Here is a 17173-nt window from a genome sequence, read left to right as displayed (position 1 = left end):
TTTGAGGCATCACCAAAAATACTGTTTGTATATAACACTCCTAGTGCTAACAAGGTGCATTTAGGAATACCTTAGGAATAATTCAAAACATCTCTCCTTTATCTTTTGAGTGATCCAAATAGTTAGCACGTCCTGGATTCTGTGATGTTTTTTGTTAACTGAGTTGCATCACCTTCAGTACCTTATAAATGATTTCTTTGCCTGGCATTTTCAGTAAACTAAACCATCAGACAGGAATGATATATATTCTTTTTGTACTTGAAAATTTAGTGTTTAACATGTTAGCTGTAATCCAAATTGTTATTCTGGACTGTTCTGACTGTATGAATGTTTCACTGCAATAACATACCATTATTTAGCTGGTTGTTGGTATATTTATCAGTTTTACTCTTTCTCAGAAATGTTAGGTTTCCAATCTAACCACCATTCTTGAGGTTTGAGATTTGATGCTACATGCTCAAACAGTACAATTACAAAACCTTGGTGTTTACTTCTCTTCAGTGTTCTGATGAAGGAGATTCTTTTCCAGTAAGACCTCTGCAGTCTGGGGCCTTGTCAAATTTGAAGGGAGTATAATAATTTATGCAAATTTATTTTGACACGTGTGCCGCATGCCATTGTGCAAAACAACAGTTACAAAGAAATCTGTCTTTGATACAAGAAATTTCATCTTTGGGGAATAACATTTCACTTGATATTTTTTTTCTCACATCAAACAGTGCCTTAAGTAATAACTGTTCTAAAATAAGTATCCTGAAAGGAAAGTAGGATTATCATAGAAGACTTGAACCTAAATTGCTTACTTTTACGTATTTAATGAAAAAGCCCACTTCACTGTGGAGAATTTCATGTTTAGTTTTCGGTAAGAATAATGATGAACTTAAAAATATATCTTCTTTTTCTTTAATTAGAGCAATCTGTTGTGCTTAGCCGTAGTTAATATGAATGCTTAGGTATCGCTGCATGTTTAAATGAAAATGCACAATTTAATATTTAGCCAAGATGTTACGTCTTGTCTAAACAAAACATAGAACAAACTGACCCAACTCACTACCCACCCTGAGAATGGGTAATAGTAAGGTACAGTGAAAAGTTCTTTGCTATTTGAAGATTTTACCCTTGTCTGACTAGCATGCCTTCTGCCATTAGCATCACTATCTCCCTAAAGAAGAGAACAATTGTGGTAACTTGTCCTGCACTTCTGGAAGCTAAAGTGGAGCCTCGCCACACATTCTTTTTTTTTTTTTCCTTAAGAATTATTCGTCAATACACAAGTATCTTTATGGGTGTAGTCTTCTCTTAATTGGCTGATAATTTTGACAGCCAGTTGAATTGACAGTATCAGTTAGGTTTTTTTGAAACTCATATGAAGAGTTCTGTCAAGGTTAGTGCAAAGATAATTTTGATTAGCTTCTCAATACAACCAAATAAAAGAGGAAGCAGTTTACCAATAAACTGCTCATGGGGAATGCTCCAATACTTTTTCATTTGGTGGGTGTAATATCATTATGTGTTTAATAGACCTCTAAAATTCCTAATACTTAGTATGTTGTCTCTAATGGGAAGCTGCTAGGGTACTAAATGCACCCTCACATCATAGTGTATACTAGTTGCTCATTATCATGTATAAAAATCTTTGCAAATGGGAGGCAGGTGATCTTAAAGCCCATAAGTGAAAATAATAAAATGAGATTTATTTTAACATTTAGATGTGTTTCTAATGTCTTATTCCCTGTCATGTTGTCACTGGTATGGAAAGTTTTCTATTCCAGAGTAGCATTTCTCTCATTTTATGTAAATATAAATATTTTTAGGAATCTCCTATGAATGTTCTTACATTTGAGAATCTTACTAAGAAGTTTTATGTTATGAAAAGTTTTAAGCATATAGTATGATTAATGAAGGAGGATTTGGATTAAATGAGACTGCTTTTATTCTCAGAAAATTCAGTTAAGTTTCAGTTCCTGGCTTGTTACTGCCCCTGTTGACATGCAGCGTGCCTAATGGTATAACATGGATACTTACCTGCAAACTAAAAAAAAAATAGCTAACTGCAGGCACATTTACATCAGATGTGCTGAGAAAAAGTTTCATACCATTAGTGAAAATTTAATTTCAATAAGCTGTTGAAAGCAGTGTTATCTGGTAAAGTTGTTTGGGCTTTTTTGTGGTGGTGGTGGTGTTTTGATTTGGGTTACTACACTGATTTGCAAATTGAAGCTAAATCCATTCCAGTAGCTTCAGGCAGCAGAGATAGGAAGTAAAACTTGGTTTACATGCTGGTATAAATGTTGTTAGAGTAAATAAGTTTCATATAAACTGGATGAAAGCAAAGAAAACTTTCACGATGTTTCATTCTTACGTGTTTGTTTGTTTTTATCAGGGTGAACAACTGTGTAGGATTCTCCAATTACAAATTTTTTCTTCTCTTCTTGGCTTACTCGCTACTGTATTGCCTTTTCATCGCTGCAACAGATTTGCAGTACTTTATCAAGTTTTGGACAGTAAGTACTCTGATCTACATACTGTCTTCAAGTGTGTGAAGTTACTACTGTGCAAGCAATCTAAGATTCTAAAGGGACCTAAAAAAAAGCTAAAGACAGACATTTTTACAAGGACGTGTAGTGATAGGGCAAGGAGAAATGGCTTTAAGCTGAAAGAGGGCAGATATTGATTAGGTATTACAGACAAATTCTTTACTGTGAGGGTGGTGAGGCACTGGAACAGGTTGCCCAGAGAAGTTATCAATTCCCCATTACTGGAAGTGTTCCAGGCCAGGTTAGAGGGGGCTTTGAGGAACCTGGTCTAGCTGAAAGTGCCCCTGTCCATGGTGGGGCGTTGGGAACTAAATGATTGTTAAGGTCCCATCCCAGCCCAGGCATTCTGTGATTCCAAGGCATTGCATTGTAAGCTAGTATCTCCTAATGCCATGTACAAAAGTATAGCCTATATATGCAATCATAGCCTTCATTTTTTCAAATTATTCTTCTCTAAAAGACACTTCAAAGTTCAGGTCTAAATTTCAGATTCTTGCTCTCAGTATTTACAGTTTCCCAAGAAAGAGCCTGTTTCTTTAACTTAGATGCAGTCACCAACCTAATTGCATGGCTGTCTGTACATAGAAGGTATATAATCCATTTATTGATATTCTTGTTGTGTGGTGTATTTTTCTGTGTGCTGAATTTGATTTGGCTGAATAGGGGATTATTAATAATCAAATAAAATAGCTATTTCCTCAATTCTAATGGCTTTTTTTAAAATTTTCAGAATGGCCTTCCTGATACTCAAGCCAAGTTCCACATCATGTTTTTATTCTTTGCTGCAGCTATGTTTTCTGTCAGCTTGTCTTCTCTCTTTGGGTATCACTGTTGGCTTGTCAGCAAGAATAAATCTACATTAGGTAAGTAGATTTAATGCTTCTCTGTTTGACAGCAAAAAGTAAATGATAAATGTATCTTATATGCACAGGAGTAGTGGAGGAAGTGCGAAATTCTACACCGGTTCCTTGCATCTTGGTTAGAAGACTCCCAAGTTCTTCTGTTCCCTGGAAATTTTGACTCTTTCTCTTGCCCAAAAGGGCCAAGTTATTAATAAATTCAGCATTCTTCCTCTCACTGCTTTCCACCCACAGTTTGTTAACAGAAATGGAATAAACGAAAAAAAATTAAATAAAATCAAGATAAATTCCTAATAAATGTTAGATGGACTACTGCATGCTCTCACATGTAATGTTTGAATGCACATGTGTCTGATCACAAAACGTAATAAATAAAGTCCAGAAGACTTCAGTGCCTGTTCTCTACTGCATGCTGGACTGTAATAATGCCAATTTGCACTATTGTCATCAAAATTTCTAAGTCTCTAAATGCTTTCCTGTTGACGTAAGCTGATTTAAAGTAGGTCAGTGAATTGACCTGTTTTTTCCTGGTTTTGGATTTGTTAATGATGATTTTGATGATTAATGGAAAACTTTGAAAATAGGTATTGTATCAATGGAAGAAAGCTTGTTTCCTTCAAGATTTCCTCTAGGATTTTTGAGTTTCTTCAGTATTCTAACAAATCATTGACTTTAAACAATTTTTTACTAGTATTAATTTCTACCTAGGTATAAGTAGAGAAAAGTTTTATTAAAGATGCTTATTTGAATGGAAATAAATTAGTGTTCTGTTTCTAAAGTGATCTTACAATTACAGTGCAAAAAATTTGTTCAGAGGTAATCATAATGCATTACACTCGTAATTCAATATTTTGTGTTTTCAAAACAAATGGAATCCCATACATGTTTCCTGCATACTTAAGTTGCTCAAAAAGATCTGGGTCTTCTTCCCATTTTTGGGAAATTGCTCAATATGCGAAGCCTTAAAAACACAGTAATTTGGTAATGAAGCCCTGATAGCTTTAAGTGTGACCATGCTTAAATCATCCTGGGAGTTATTTTCCTAGCTTAATATGGACATCTGAAAGGATGCCCCCATTTTCCCTTCCCCCTTCTTTAAACCCCATTGTAATTAATGCACACTGCATGTGGAAGGTCATTTCCAGCAGTTCTTGGCTGAAGTTTGACTGCAGAAGGACAGTCTCAGCATGGTTCTGACATGGTTTGTGGGAGCTGTACTGCCAGGACATCAGGACAGAGCTTGCCTGCTATGTATAGCCAATTAAGGGAATTAAATGGCCATCAGTCACTTGGTGAAAAGTGAATGAATTTTCTGCTTCAGGCACTTTGCAACACTTGAAGCTATATTTAGCTCTCTTCTCCAGAAATTTAGGTTGGATAGCCAGGGGGAATAATCTGGGTCTATGAGCAAAGACGTTTCTTTATGCAGTGGTAAAAACACACAGTATTTTCATACCTCAGTGTGTGTGTAAAGCTAGTCTTACTGCTAGAGTAGGTTAACTTTTTCTTCTTTTCCATTACTTACTCTGTAAGAAAAAGTAAGAAAACCTTTGTTTAGGTATTTCTTTCTTGAACGCTGTCTGTGGTATAATCACAGACTGAAATCTTTATATAAACATATCATGCCTTCTTAAAAACTGAGTTCCTCATGCTTCCTTGCCTTGATGAGGGAAGAAGGTGAAAGAGAGTTCCACCCTTCCTCGGCCACTGGACATGCTCCACACACACAGTGCCTGTGTAGCACTCACTGACTTTGGCTGCTCTTGCTCTCTTTCTCTCAGTCATTTGGACAGTACAGCCTTTCCTCTTGAGTGAATGGCAAAGCAGTTGCCTAAGTACTAGTGGGAGAGTAACCTGCAAAGAGGTCTAATTAATCTTTTTCTTTTAAGAGGTATTCAGAGCGCCCATATTTCGTCACAGAACAGATAAAAATGGTTTTAGCCTGGGCTTCAGCAAAAACCTAAGGCAGGTGTTTGGTGACGAGAAGAAATACTGGTTGCTGCCTGTGTTTTCAAGGTATGCTGTTCCTAATGCTTAATTTGTTTAAACTGTTGAATAATCAGCATGCAGAGTGTTTGGGGGATGGTTAGTTTTTTGAAATAATACACAGTAATAAATAAAAAAAACTTATTCAAAGTTGAGAGTTTTTTGTACGTATGACATTAATTCTGAATTTTTCAGTTTAGGGGATGGTTGCTCCTTCCCAACTTGCCTTGTTAATCAGGATCCTGAGCAAGCTACTACACCTGGTGTACTTAATTCAACATCCAAAAGGTAATCTGTTTTGTTACCCATTTCATATAGTTGATCTTTTTTTTAACTGTGCACACATAAACAAAAGGATGTATAATATACTTAAAAGTGGTAAGCAGATGAAGGTTGTCCTCAGATTTCTATTTAAATGTATGGAAATGAGGCAGGGTGGGTTTTTCCCCTAATGTGCTCTCTCTCTGTTCAGTGACATCCCAGGACCTGAATTTTTCACACCTGCCTAACAATCAATATCAGCAGTACTCTTTATGCATACATATGAGATGGTTAGTCACACTGCCTGTGATACAAATCCATTGCCTTGCATGGCTTTTGGGGATACCTGCTTTTTCTTGTCTGCTGAAAGCTGCTCCATATGAGGGAATCATCCCTAATGACACTTGGTCCAAAGCACAGGAAGCTGAATATTAAGTGTTGTTTCTGCCGATAATAGAACATGTTTTATTAATTCTTATCCTTAATGGACATGACTTCTTTAAAGTGTGAAAAGTATGCATGTTCTCCTTTGAATAAGTTCATATTTCATCTTTTTTGAAATATTTGATAAGTGTACTGAATATGAGGCTAAGAAATTATAATGAAATCATACTGACAATCTTTTATTCATCAAAGAAATATATGACATTTCATCTTGCTGTTTACTGATGTTTTATCTTACCCCAGCATTCTGTAGCTTACGTTAGGAAAGAGATTTTGGAGATGTTCTCTCCACTACTTATCCTGTCAGTTTTGTTGTAGTGAAGAAGAATATAGGTTAGAGTGCATTTGGGGCTGAAGTACATGTATTAATATAAAATAGCTGTCAAATTAAAAATCCCTGTGCTTTTTAGATTGTGCTTGCACTTGTGACAACCACAGTGTAATGTATATAATGATAAAAAAGTAGTGATTCATCAGACAAGAAGCAAGGTAAGATGAGGAAAATACTGCGTATGACAAACTGTTTGTAATGTGTGGTAAGATGATGAAAAATTACTGCAGTTCACTAATGTTCTTTTTATTGGTGCTACAGTGAGAACCATCTGTTTCCTGCAAAGCCGTTGCGTGATTCCCAGAGCCACCTACTTACAGATGCACCATCTTGGCCAGAAACTGCTGCAAAGGCTGACAAGGGCAAAGTTGGTAAGGAGCTGACTTATGCTGCAATGATTTGGGTTGTATAAACTAGTTTTGGAGGATATATTGTAACAATGACCACGGTCACATGGTTTATATTTGTGAACCAAAATTCATGAAGCTTTTTCAAAATACATGCTTGTAGCAAGTTCCATGTGTCAAGCTGCTGTGCCTTGCCCTTTAAGCCTGACCAAGGGATATCAGAACACTGATACCAGTACGTGCTAATTATTTTTTAAGCTAGGTCCGATAGCACCTTTGACAACAAATTTCTTATAAAAGAGATGACACCTATTTTCAGCTAGTGAAAAGCTGTATAATAGACACGGGACAGGATTTGACTTGGTAATAGAGTAATGTCATTAAAATGATTGTTAATTCATGGTTGTATTATTTGCTGAAATAATGCAATCATTAAATGAGACCTTTTCCTGTGGGAATACTATTTTTTTGTCTTTTTAGGTATGAGCAATCCTGCATTAACCATGGAAAATGAAACCTAATTTCCCTTAAAAAAAGCATCTGCATATGTAAGGAAAGGTATGTTAATATTCTCTGTATTTATTCTTTTATTTGATGATTCCTTACCATTTGAAGAATGCACAAAAGAAAAATTACTAAAATACTTCATATGTGTTTTCTTTTCTTCAATTAATTTTTTACCATGTGTAGTAGCACATGAATTCACAGTTTTAAACTAAACCTCCTATTTCTTGATGTGTCATGTTTGCAAATTAGTTTGATCTTAATACTCATTGCTTTTTAGGTAATAGTCCAATATAATATTATTGTTGCCTTTATTTAGAAAGATACTGAAAATTGTGAGTATTCAAGCTGTTCAGCCAATATTTGTAACGCTAAGTTTGAAAATTAGGCTGGTTCTTAACACTGAATGCAAAGGTCATAGCTTTGCCTGCTAAAACAGGTAAAAGTCTATCAAAAGATGAAGTAAAAAGAATTTAGTCTACTATATAAGCTATCAGTGTCTTGCTCTGAGCCAGGTACTGAGCTGCATCCTATTTAATAGTAAAAACATGCTGCCTACTGAAGAAAAAAGGTGTCCATATGACTTCCTGAGGATTTAATCACCTGTTGTCAGAAAACAGCTGATATTTTCTTGATTTCTTGCATTAATATCTTGCAACACAGACTTCTTAGAAAGCAGGTTTAAGAAGCAGCTAATAAATTCTGTTAGGTACATAACAGGAGCTGACATTTACCCTGGGTTGTGGAGAATGAACACCATATCACATTCACTTTAGTACTTGATCCGCCAAAACTTAGGGAATGAAATAATTTTTTATTTAAAACTGTATAAAAAGTTTGACTCCAATCCTAAGAATTTTTGTATACCAAATAATTGGTATGGAGGAGTTGTTCCAGCAAGGTCATTTCTTCCCTGGTGTTGGAAGTACATTTTCAGTCATCCTGAAAATGCGTATCAAGTGCACGTCCTTCATTTATGTGTGGTATGACTCTTGGACATGCTGTCATGGCTCTGAGGTTGTCCATGGTCCCTCATGGAAGAAATGAAAGGCATGGAAAGTCATCAGGGAACTGCAGTGATTGTTACTAGACCCATTAGGAATGGCATTGCACTGTCAAGGCAGATTATAAAACTAGTAGGTGTGCAGATACCAACAGATGGGCCCATAGCTGGTACCAAAAAGTTCCCGAAAGTTCAGTTTGGTTCATGAGGGAAATTTAAAAACCTCCTGGCCCTGACATTCTGGTTTTGTGTTCAGTGATGAAGACAGCGTTCCAGATATAGGTACATCTGCAAACTTGATGATGATGTAAAGTGTTAGAGGTGTTGAAAATGTGGGTGTCAGATGAACAGAGTTAAAGAGATGAGTGAAGGAAACTCAGACAGTGTCTGCAATTTTCACTGTTCTGTGTATGATATTTTAATAGAATATAAACCCCTCATTTCTAACCCTTTGTTCAAAATGTAAAATATTGCATTTCTGCACTGTTTAATCCATCAGGTCTTTCAACAAAACAACAGCTTCTGGAAAAGACTAAATTACTTACCTTCAGTTACTTTACTGCCTTCTTTGAAGAGTGTGTACATTTTATTGGAACTTTGTCATTCATATTACTCTGAATATCAAACATAGTCTGTGACTGTTCTAAAGATGTTAAAAGTGGGTGGATTTTCCCATCCGTTTAGCTTGATAAACATCTTGTGCTCTCTTTAAATTATTTTCTTCTTTTAAGAAGACAGGGTCTGAGAGTTGTGTTTTCAGTCAGATTACTTCACTCTGTGGGGTTTGGGGGTTTTGTTTGGTGTTGTTTTTTTTCTTTTTGGAGGCATCCATTTTGGAACATGGCTTTTTAAAGAGAGACTACTTTCAGAGGAGGTTATGTTCCAAAGAGCAAGTCTAAAGTCACATAAAGGGGCTCCTGGAAGTTGGTTTTGTCTCACTTGGATTCATGCACTTTCAGAAGGGTAGTAAGAACTACTAATTCTGTGGTATGAGCATAAGCACCAGATTGGTTGTACCTTTAGCTCTGAGATATTTCTATGTGGCAGTTCAAACTTTCTGGAGTAGTAACAAAAAAGATAGATTACTGTCTACATATATGTCACATACAGTTGCTGGAATAAGAGCCTGCATATAAAAAGTTATTTTAGCTACTTCACATGTAACTTCATTACATTATTGTCAATATAGTAATTATATTCCTAGGGATTGAATGAATACTTTTAATAGAGGTGCTGAAGTCACCAAAACAAAACCAAGTAATTCCATCTCAAATATGAAAAATAGAGCCAGCAGCCCCTGCCAATGTATTAGAATTAGAATTTCTGTCCCACTGAAGGATCTGTTCAATATCCTGTATCCTATAATCCCTCATATTTCACCAGAGGACTGATTACTGAAAGTGCCAGATGTAGTTTACGCTAATGTAATAGAGAATTATTTTTTTAATTATGTTGGTATCTGGAATTAAAAATAGCTCGTGTCATTTTATAAACTGGTGGCCTGCTTGCTGTGTAGTCAGTACTTATCACCGTCATCCTGAAGTAGATTAATAACATACCTGTGAATAGTCTTTATCAGGTTCCTCTTCAGGGTGGGATTTTTATTCTGTTAGTCACTTTCCCCTTCAAGTTGATGAGACTTGGTGCAACAACATAATTTTTAAGTATTCTTAGATTGTAATAATGTGTTTTGTGATTAATATTCTGTTCCAGTTTAAGAACAAGCTGTTGTTGGAAGGAAGATGCATTCTTCCAAGTATCAGCCCTGTTGGCCAGCTGCTCCTGTCTGCTCCTCTATGGATGTGCTCAGAAAACAAACTGACAGATGATTTGCTGTCTCCATGTCACTGCTTGAAACACAAAACTAAACATACTACTTCTGAACCATATAAAGGATGTTTCAACTTAAAATTACTGGGTTTGAATGGTGAAGGATGATTGAGTACTAGAAAGTGGTAAAAAAGTCTATGTTTACTATTGTAAAAATTCGATGGCTGGTTTTACTTTGATATTCAGCACAAGAAAAATGTGAACTCCTTACTATCAGTTCATGTTCTTGGCTTGGTTTTGAAAATTCACCTTTTAATTCAAATTGTTGTAAGTAGTTGACTTTAAAATCAAATTTTTGCACTACTGGCTTTATGAATTGGGAGAACAGCCAGTGTTGATTAGGAATAGTTTAGTGGCTTGGTGGACTGTATTTTCTTTTGAGCCCTTGATAAGCAATTTTTGAAGAAAACCTAAGTGAAGTGTCTGACTGGTTTTAGAACATTTTTTTTGAAAATATTATTGTAAAAGCTTTGTTTTCCCAAAGGTCTGCAGTACAGGTAGTTGGAAAAGTTGCTGAGAGAGAAAACAATCCTTTGGGTAACTGAATGCTACAGTGGGCCACTGCTCAGTGATGTGATGAAAAGCCTGTGTTCAGGGGGGTAATACATAAATGAAACTGGCCAGCTGGGGATTTTGATGGAAGCTTCACAGAACAGTCCTATGAAATGGGATTTCATTGTCCCATTTGGAGCTCTTACCCCTTTGGGAAGCAAATGTTGGCCCTGAACTTTGATCCAAAAGGCTTTTTACTAACCTGTGTTAGTTACTGAGGGCCTCTGTCTTTCAAGCTCCTATTTCATATTAATATTTGTCTCAGATTTCTTTTTTCACTTTTTCTTCAAGACACTGCCTTTCTTACTGCATAACTTAATACCATGTGCAGTCAAGGTGACTTACTGGTATTACTTGTGATATTTGCATTTACAGGATAATGGACTTTTGATTGCAATACCAAAAAGCCAAGCTGCTGCACATAGGAAATCCCATTCAATGAAGATAGGAGCTAGCAGCTTTTTTAGGATCAGAGTTTACTGACCAGAATAAAAGATGCATTTTTGGCTTTCAAAGTCAAGGAAGTTTCAGCAACACAACTCTAATTGTCTTGTGCCTTTTGTATACACTACATTTAAGGTATCACTGTTTACATTTAAATGCAAATTTCTCTTCTGAAAACAACTTTAGGAGGAACTTAATTATACTTTCTAGGGGGCTAGATAAAAAGAGAAGTCAAAAAAGAAAGGTGAAAACCTCAGACTGTGCTGAGTTTGGTTGAAACAGTTAAGTACTTCTATTATCAAACCTGAATTACTTAGTAGGTTGGTTCACAGTGTAAAGATGCCAGTCACTTGTTTAGGAAACTGGCAGCAGAACTAAGTGATGTAATTCTGAAAGCAAAATATACTATCATTAACTCTTCTACCAGCAGGTAACTTCAAAATTTGTCTTTCTTGGGTTTGCAACTTAAGTGATAGCTGGTGTAGCAAAATGTGGCAATTTTTTTTTTCTCTAGTGAGGGAAAATGTATTTCTTTTATTTTTTTCTTTTAAATCTAAAAATTTTACCAGCCTGAAAACATCTGTTTATTGCCAGAAGTGCCAGAGTGTGAATCCCTTGATACAGAACACCTTTTTTAAACTAGCATGAAGGTAGCATACAGTTTACATTATGCCTGCAAAGATCTAGTTACCAAAAGATTTTTTGCAGCTCTTTATTCGGTGTTGTTCTGTCAGCTTACCTCATATTCGTGTTTGTTTAAAGGCGAACTTGTCAAGGGATAAGGGGGAGAGGGAAAATATATTTTTTAACACTTCAGGTTCTCTATCTGTAGAGTCTTGTTTTTTATGCAGTTAGTCACAGGGTGGTTTGTCATGGAGCATGCATTAAAAAATACTAAGTAGAAAGTTCAAATTCAGCTTCAGTGTGTCTTGCACCATATTTTTATGTAAAGACAAAAGATTTCCTCCCCAGCAAAACACATCATGGAAATGGATCTCTCTAATGTCGGTTTCTGTGTGTCCAGGGCTCTGAGATCTCTGAGTAAGGCTGGGGAATCAATGTAGAGAAAGGACAGGGATAAGGGATCAAGAAATGCCTGGCTTCTCCATGTCTCAGAAGTCACACTTGGAAAGCACAATAGCCCTTAATATTCTGCAGTTTTGTTGCAGCCAGAGACTGTCCCCCTCACAGAAAACTGATGGAGGCATGGGAAACAGACACTGATGGAGGGAGAAGAAAGGGAAAGGAAGGATGGTAGCAAAGATGTAAACATTGAGCAGAGCTGAGCCAGGGTCTGTAGCTACATCTGCTCTCTGGATGGGCATGATCTGTGTCTCCGTGAAGAGCACTGTCAGCAGGCTTTGAGGGTTCCTGGCAGTTCTCACTGTGTAGAGTATGGACAAAATCAAGTTAATCATGCTCCAAAGTATAATTTCTGATTATATGACTGTACTCTTGGCTTTAAACTCTCTAATACTTTCTATAACAAAGTGAAAATTCTCTTTTTGACATACTGACCATTGTCAGTGTTACAATGCATGCAGGAGAATTTGTGAAGAAGTCAGGGTAGCAAGGATGCAATGTTGTTTGTCTGCATACACTGATTCTCCTGTCCTTTATATTCTTGCTAGGCACTTTACTACAGCCTTTTGTGTAATTTCTGTATTTTTTTTAAGGAGTGCTTTTTACCTACTGTACAGTTACTAATCTACTTTTTTGCTAAAAAGAAAATATCCCTGATATTTGTCTAGAGGGAGGACTGCGTTTCAAGCTTTAGTGGAAACTGGATGAGTTCTGCAGACTCCTCAGATGGGCCTGAGTCCCAAATGACAACAGAGTTAAATTTATTTTGTATATATGTAAACAGTCATATGAACCATAGCTCCCTACATGTGTAAAAAATGTCTTTTATTTGTAGGTTAGAACAAATCCAAAACATCTGCACCAGAAGTAGTCCACACATATTCTGTATCAGTAGATGTACTGGTGATGGAGTACTCAAAGTCTTCACAGAGAACTATTTTTGTTAGGAAAATGGAACACAATCTTTGTGAGCAGTTAAGACAGAGCTGCTGTTATGCACTTTAATTCTTTAACTTGAGAGAAAAAACTCTGTCCAGTTCAGGTTACAGACTGAAAGTTCTTTAGCAGACTATGGCTGGGAAGGTAATTAATGAAACACAAAATCACAGAGTAGCAGAGGTTGGAAGGGGCCACCATTGGGGTTATCTGGTCTCTGCTCAATCAGAATCATCTTAGAGCACATTGCGCAGTATGAAATACAGATGCTTCTTGAGTATCTCTTGTGAGGGACACTCCAGAAAGGAGTTTCAGTGTGTGGAATGCTGTAGCTGTTTTTCATCATTTGGACTGAAACCTAATTTCCCTTAAAATAAACATCTGACTATGTAAGGAAAGGTATGTTGCTATTCTCTGTATTTATTATTTTATTTGATGATTCCTTACCCTTTGAAGAATGCACAAAAGAAAACTACTGAAACACTTCCTATCTGTTTTCTTCAATTAATTTTTTAATCAACTGAGAGTTCTTCCCCTGGTTCGGTTGACTGGTGTGTGGAGGGGTGGGGGGAAATATATTTCTACATAAATTTAGTGTATAACTTTGCCACATGTTAATGTATTGCTCACATAAATAAATGCTTCCTGTCCAGCATGCCATGTACGTAGTAGTCATTGACACAATACTACCAGTTTTACTGATTCCCTTCACCAGGAATCTCAGACTTTTATCAGTGTATTTCCCTTCTCCAGGGTTCACCTCACAATGCACTGACACTGGAACAGGTTGAGAGGGAACCAGTTCTTTTATCATCTCTCATGGGTGAAAACACTCTATGCCTTTATGCTGGCAGAGCAGACAGAGCTGTCCTCCTTTTTGAGTACTGTTGATGGTCAAAAAGGTGGAATTTTGTTCCCCATAAAAGGGCAGTGGGGGGAGGGGAGGTGGGGTTGTCTTAAACCCCCTACACTTTATAGAAGTGAAAAAGTACAAGATAGCTGCTAACCAGGATTGTCACCCAACAGTGTCACCACAATGCAGCTTTGCTTCATGAGGGTTCTCCATTCCCTGCCAGGCCAGATTCTTCAAAGTTACCTGACTTTCCCCTCTTTCCTAACAGTCTTCCTTAGGAAAGTGCTGGATCTACCTCCTGTGCAGAGAGGAGTGAGACTGTCTGCTCAGGGACCTCTAAAACTGCAGGAACAGTTACATAAAGATGAAAGCAGCTTTTACCTCTTCAGACATAATGTACAGTATATGGTCCAAGCTCATCCTGTTTTTAAAACCCTTCCAAAAATATTGGTATTGAACCATACACAAACATTCTCATCCAAAACAAGATTAAAAAAAAAGAATGTGCTGCTATGCAGTGGGGGTGATGGGATGTCTCTATTGCTACTTCACTTCCATCTATCACCTCCTTATCAGTGACCTTGTAGTAGGATGGGAAAAGCAGCAGCCTCTGGGATGAAACTTTGAGCAAGTGACATCTGACATAACCTAAGGAAAGCCTTGCCATGTTCCCTCAGCAGTTTTTCAATTGTTCCTTCTTTCAATTTTGTATCATCTTTTTTTCTCTCTTCTCTTTCCCTTCCCTAGAAGTCCAGACTGAAAGTGTTAAATGTGAAATGTACAATCACTACTTAAGGTCTTTATTATTCTCCCTACTAAAGTTGATTCTAGATAGGCAATTCCTTCATTTCTCCAAGTTGTCACTCATCACTGAAATACAGTAACTCAGTCATTCTGAAATCCAGTATTTGAGGCATTGATCACATCCTTCATCCTACATCACTTTAATCTCAAGCAGATGGTCCCAATAGTTTTGAGTGCAGCAGTTGGAAGATGTGCCATGAGCCATCTCCCCTCTCTTCCCCCTCTGCATGCTCACAGTTTAACTGATTGGCATAACTGGAACAGACCCAGCACTTCCTGACAGTCATCACTTTATGAAGTCACTTTCTTTTTTTTTTTAATCTGAAAATAGAATAATTCTTAGTTCACTTAAGAAAGAGCTCCTGTTATAAAGGCAAAAATAGACAACACACACTGTTACAGCCTGAACAACAGGAACTTACTTCCAGTTATTTTATCCATCACATCGAGAGATTTAACTGGCCAGTATTTCAAATAGATACAATAGTAAAAATCAGCAGCTTCATATAAAACACTATCATAGATACTGCACCTACTCCCACGAGCATGCAGAGGGACAAGAATGAAGGAAACAGGGAGCTTGCCAAGCTCAGTTATTATATGATGAGAAGTAAAGAAAGGGTATTGCCAATGCCACCTCAGCTTTGCTTCGCTGTCCGACAAAAAATAAAGCACATTTAACACACCTTAAAAAGTTCATCTGCTGCCAACTTCTACCTGGTACACAGAGAAGGGAAAAGACTTCCCTTCCCCTTTCTCCAGTTCTCCCTCACATTATCCAACACAGTTAACTGAGGCAAGTGTCTTAGGAGCACAGGAAAGAGCACTCTTGGACAAGACAATTGTCCAACAGAGGCGGGAACTAATTTCTCATCTGTGCTGGCAGAAGAAGGACAACACCAGCCTCTGCAGAAATCAGATCTTCACAGCTGGCATGAATGTGCAGATTTATTCCCAACCCAAGACTGCTAAAATAATGCAGAACCATCCTCATTTCACTACCTGTGTGAGGTAGTGCAAGAGGGAAATCGATAGCAAATAAGCACCCTCATGGAAGAAGGAAATAAAACAATCTGCCATGAACCAATCAAGGTGCACTAAACATAAGATATACCAGGAAAATAACTTTGTGGTATGAGCAGGAAAGTACACAGAGATAACTGATTTTACTCTATGTAAAAATCAGGATTTATTCTTTGTGAGATTTTGTTCAAACTCAACAATTTAAAGTAGTTAGACAAATACCCACAATTCTACTGGAGGCTTTTGGCTTTCTTTGTCATCATTGACATGGTGGCATAAAATAAAAACCTTGAGAAGTCTGTTTTATTTAAAATTTTGCTTAATTATTTTACAGGTCAATAAACTGCAATGGATCCAGACCACCCTAAATCCATTGACATGTGATTATTAAACTACCAGCAAAGGTCTAAAATCTGGTTCAGTATAGGAGTGTTTTCTTTCAGTGCATCTTGTTTAAGTGAGTTATTAGTTAATTCAAGGTTGAAAAACCAATTGGGAGTTTAAAACAGAACTTTTTTATGTCCAGTTTGTTTTTACATTCCTAATCTGATCTTCCTCCACCAAGGAGAAGTCTTCCTTATTCCAGACAATGTCACGTGTCCTGCTTCCACCTTTCCGTGTTTTGAGCTGAATCAGAAGCACCTTGTTCATGAATGCAAGCTTCCTGCTAATTTTCTTGGATTTTCAAAGTAAGGGAATGATGCATTCTTGAGCATGGAGGAACCAGTCAGATAAGGTAAGAGAAATTTCTTGGATTTCAAGAGTTTATAGGTCATCAGGAAATTCATGTGGGAAAAAGCCTTAAATACTGTGTTCCAGACCTATTTTCCTCCACTTCAAGGATGCTTCTTGCCTAATTTCAATGAGTAAAGGAACTAAATGCTTAAAATAAAAACTATATATATTAAAAAAAATAGTGACAGAGAACATAAGGTTCCTGGAACACTCATCTGACTCCAGAAGCCAAAAATACAAGTGGATTAAAAATAGAAAGATCAAATATAACGGGTTTTGATATTGCATTTCTTCTGACAAACCTACTCAACAACAGTGTATTTTAAATGGATTGGGAAAAGCGGAGGCCTAGAAAGAAAATTCTTGTCTCTGAACAAAAAGGTGCATGTCTAGACAACTGGAACTGTGCCTGCACGTTAATTTTTGCAAAAGCAATTAAAGCTGGCCACTTTGGAAACAGATTTTAGCTCTGAAGTTTACAAGTAATGGTCCTACACATACGAAATTACTTTTTTCATAATCTCTACAATTCACAATTTAAATCACTCCTTAATGGAAACTAAATCTAATTTTGCCAAGGAAATGAATGATGCACAGATGTCTCCCCAGTTGCAATCAGCTCTCAACAGACAGTGATCAG

General features: G+C 36.9%; 1 protein-coding gene across 12 annotated transcripts in view; it reads left to right on the top strand.

Annotated features, from left to right (window-relative positions):
* ZDHHC2 (zinc finger DHHC-type palmitoyltransferase 2) overlaps positions 1-13778 on the top strand; it is a 35898-nt gene extending 22120 nt beyond the window's left edge. For 11 of the 12 annotated variants that reach the window (XM_064418057.1, XM_064418055.1, XM_064418054.1 and 8 more), the window contains 7 exons: positions 2384-2504; positions 3268-3400; positions 5287-5413; positions 5579-5671; positions 6681-6790; positions 7247-7324; positions 9987-13778. In XM_064418057.1, coding sequence (XP_064274127.1) covers positions 2384-2504; positions 3268-3400; positions 5287-5413; positions 5579-5671; positions 6681-6790; positions 7247-7287 — 625 coding nt within the window. In that variant the 3' untranslated portion in view covers positions 7288-7324; positions 9987-13778. The remainder of the gene's footprint in view (positions 1-2383; positions 2505-3267; positions 3401-5286; positions 5414-5578; positions 5672-6680; positions 6791-7246; positions 7325-9986) is intronic. The other variant, XM_064418052.1, reaches the window with a different exon arrangement.
* The last annotated feature ends 3395 nt before the right edge of the window (positions 13779-17173 follow it).

The sequence above is a fragment of the Passer domesticus genome, chromosome 4 (genome assembly GCF_036417665.1).
Source record: "Passer domesticus isolate bPasDom1 chromosome 4, bPasDom1.hap1, whole genome shotgun sequence".
Classification (NCBI taxonomy): domain Eukaryota; kingdom Metazoa; phylum Chordata; class Aves; order Passeriformes; family Passeridae; genus Passer; species Passer domesticus.
The sequence above is the reverse complement of the archived record's forward strand: the minus strand, read 5'-3'. Positions and strand labels throughout refer to the sequence as shown.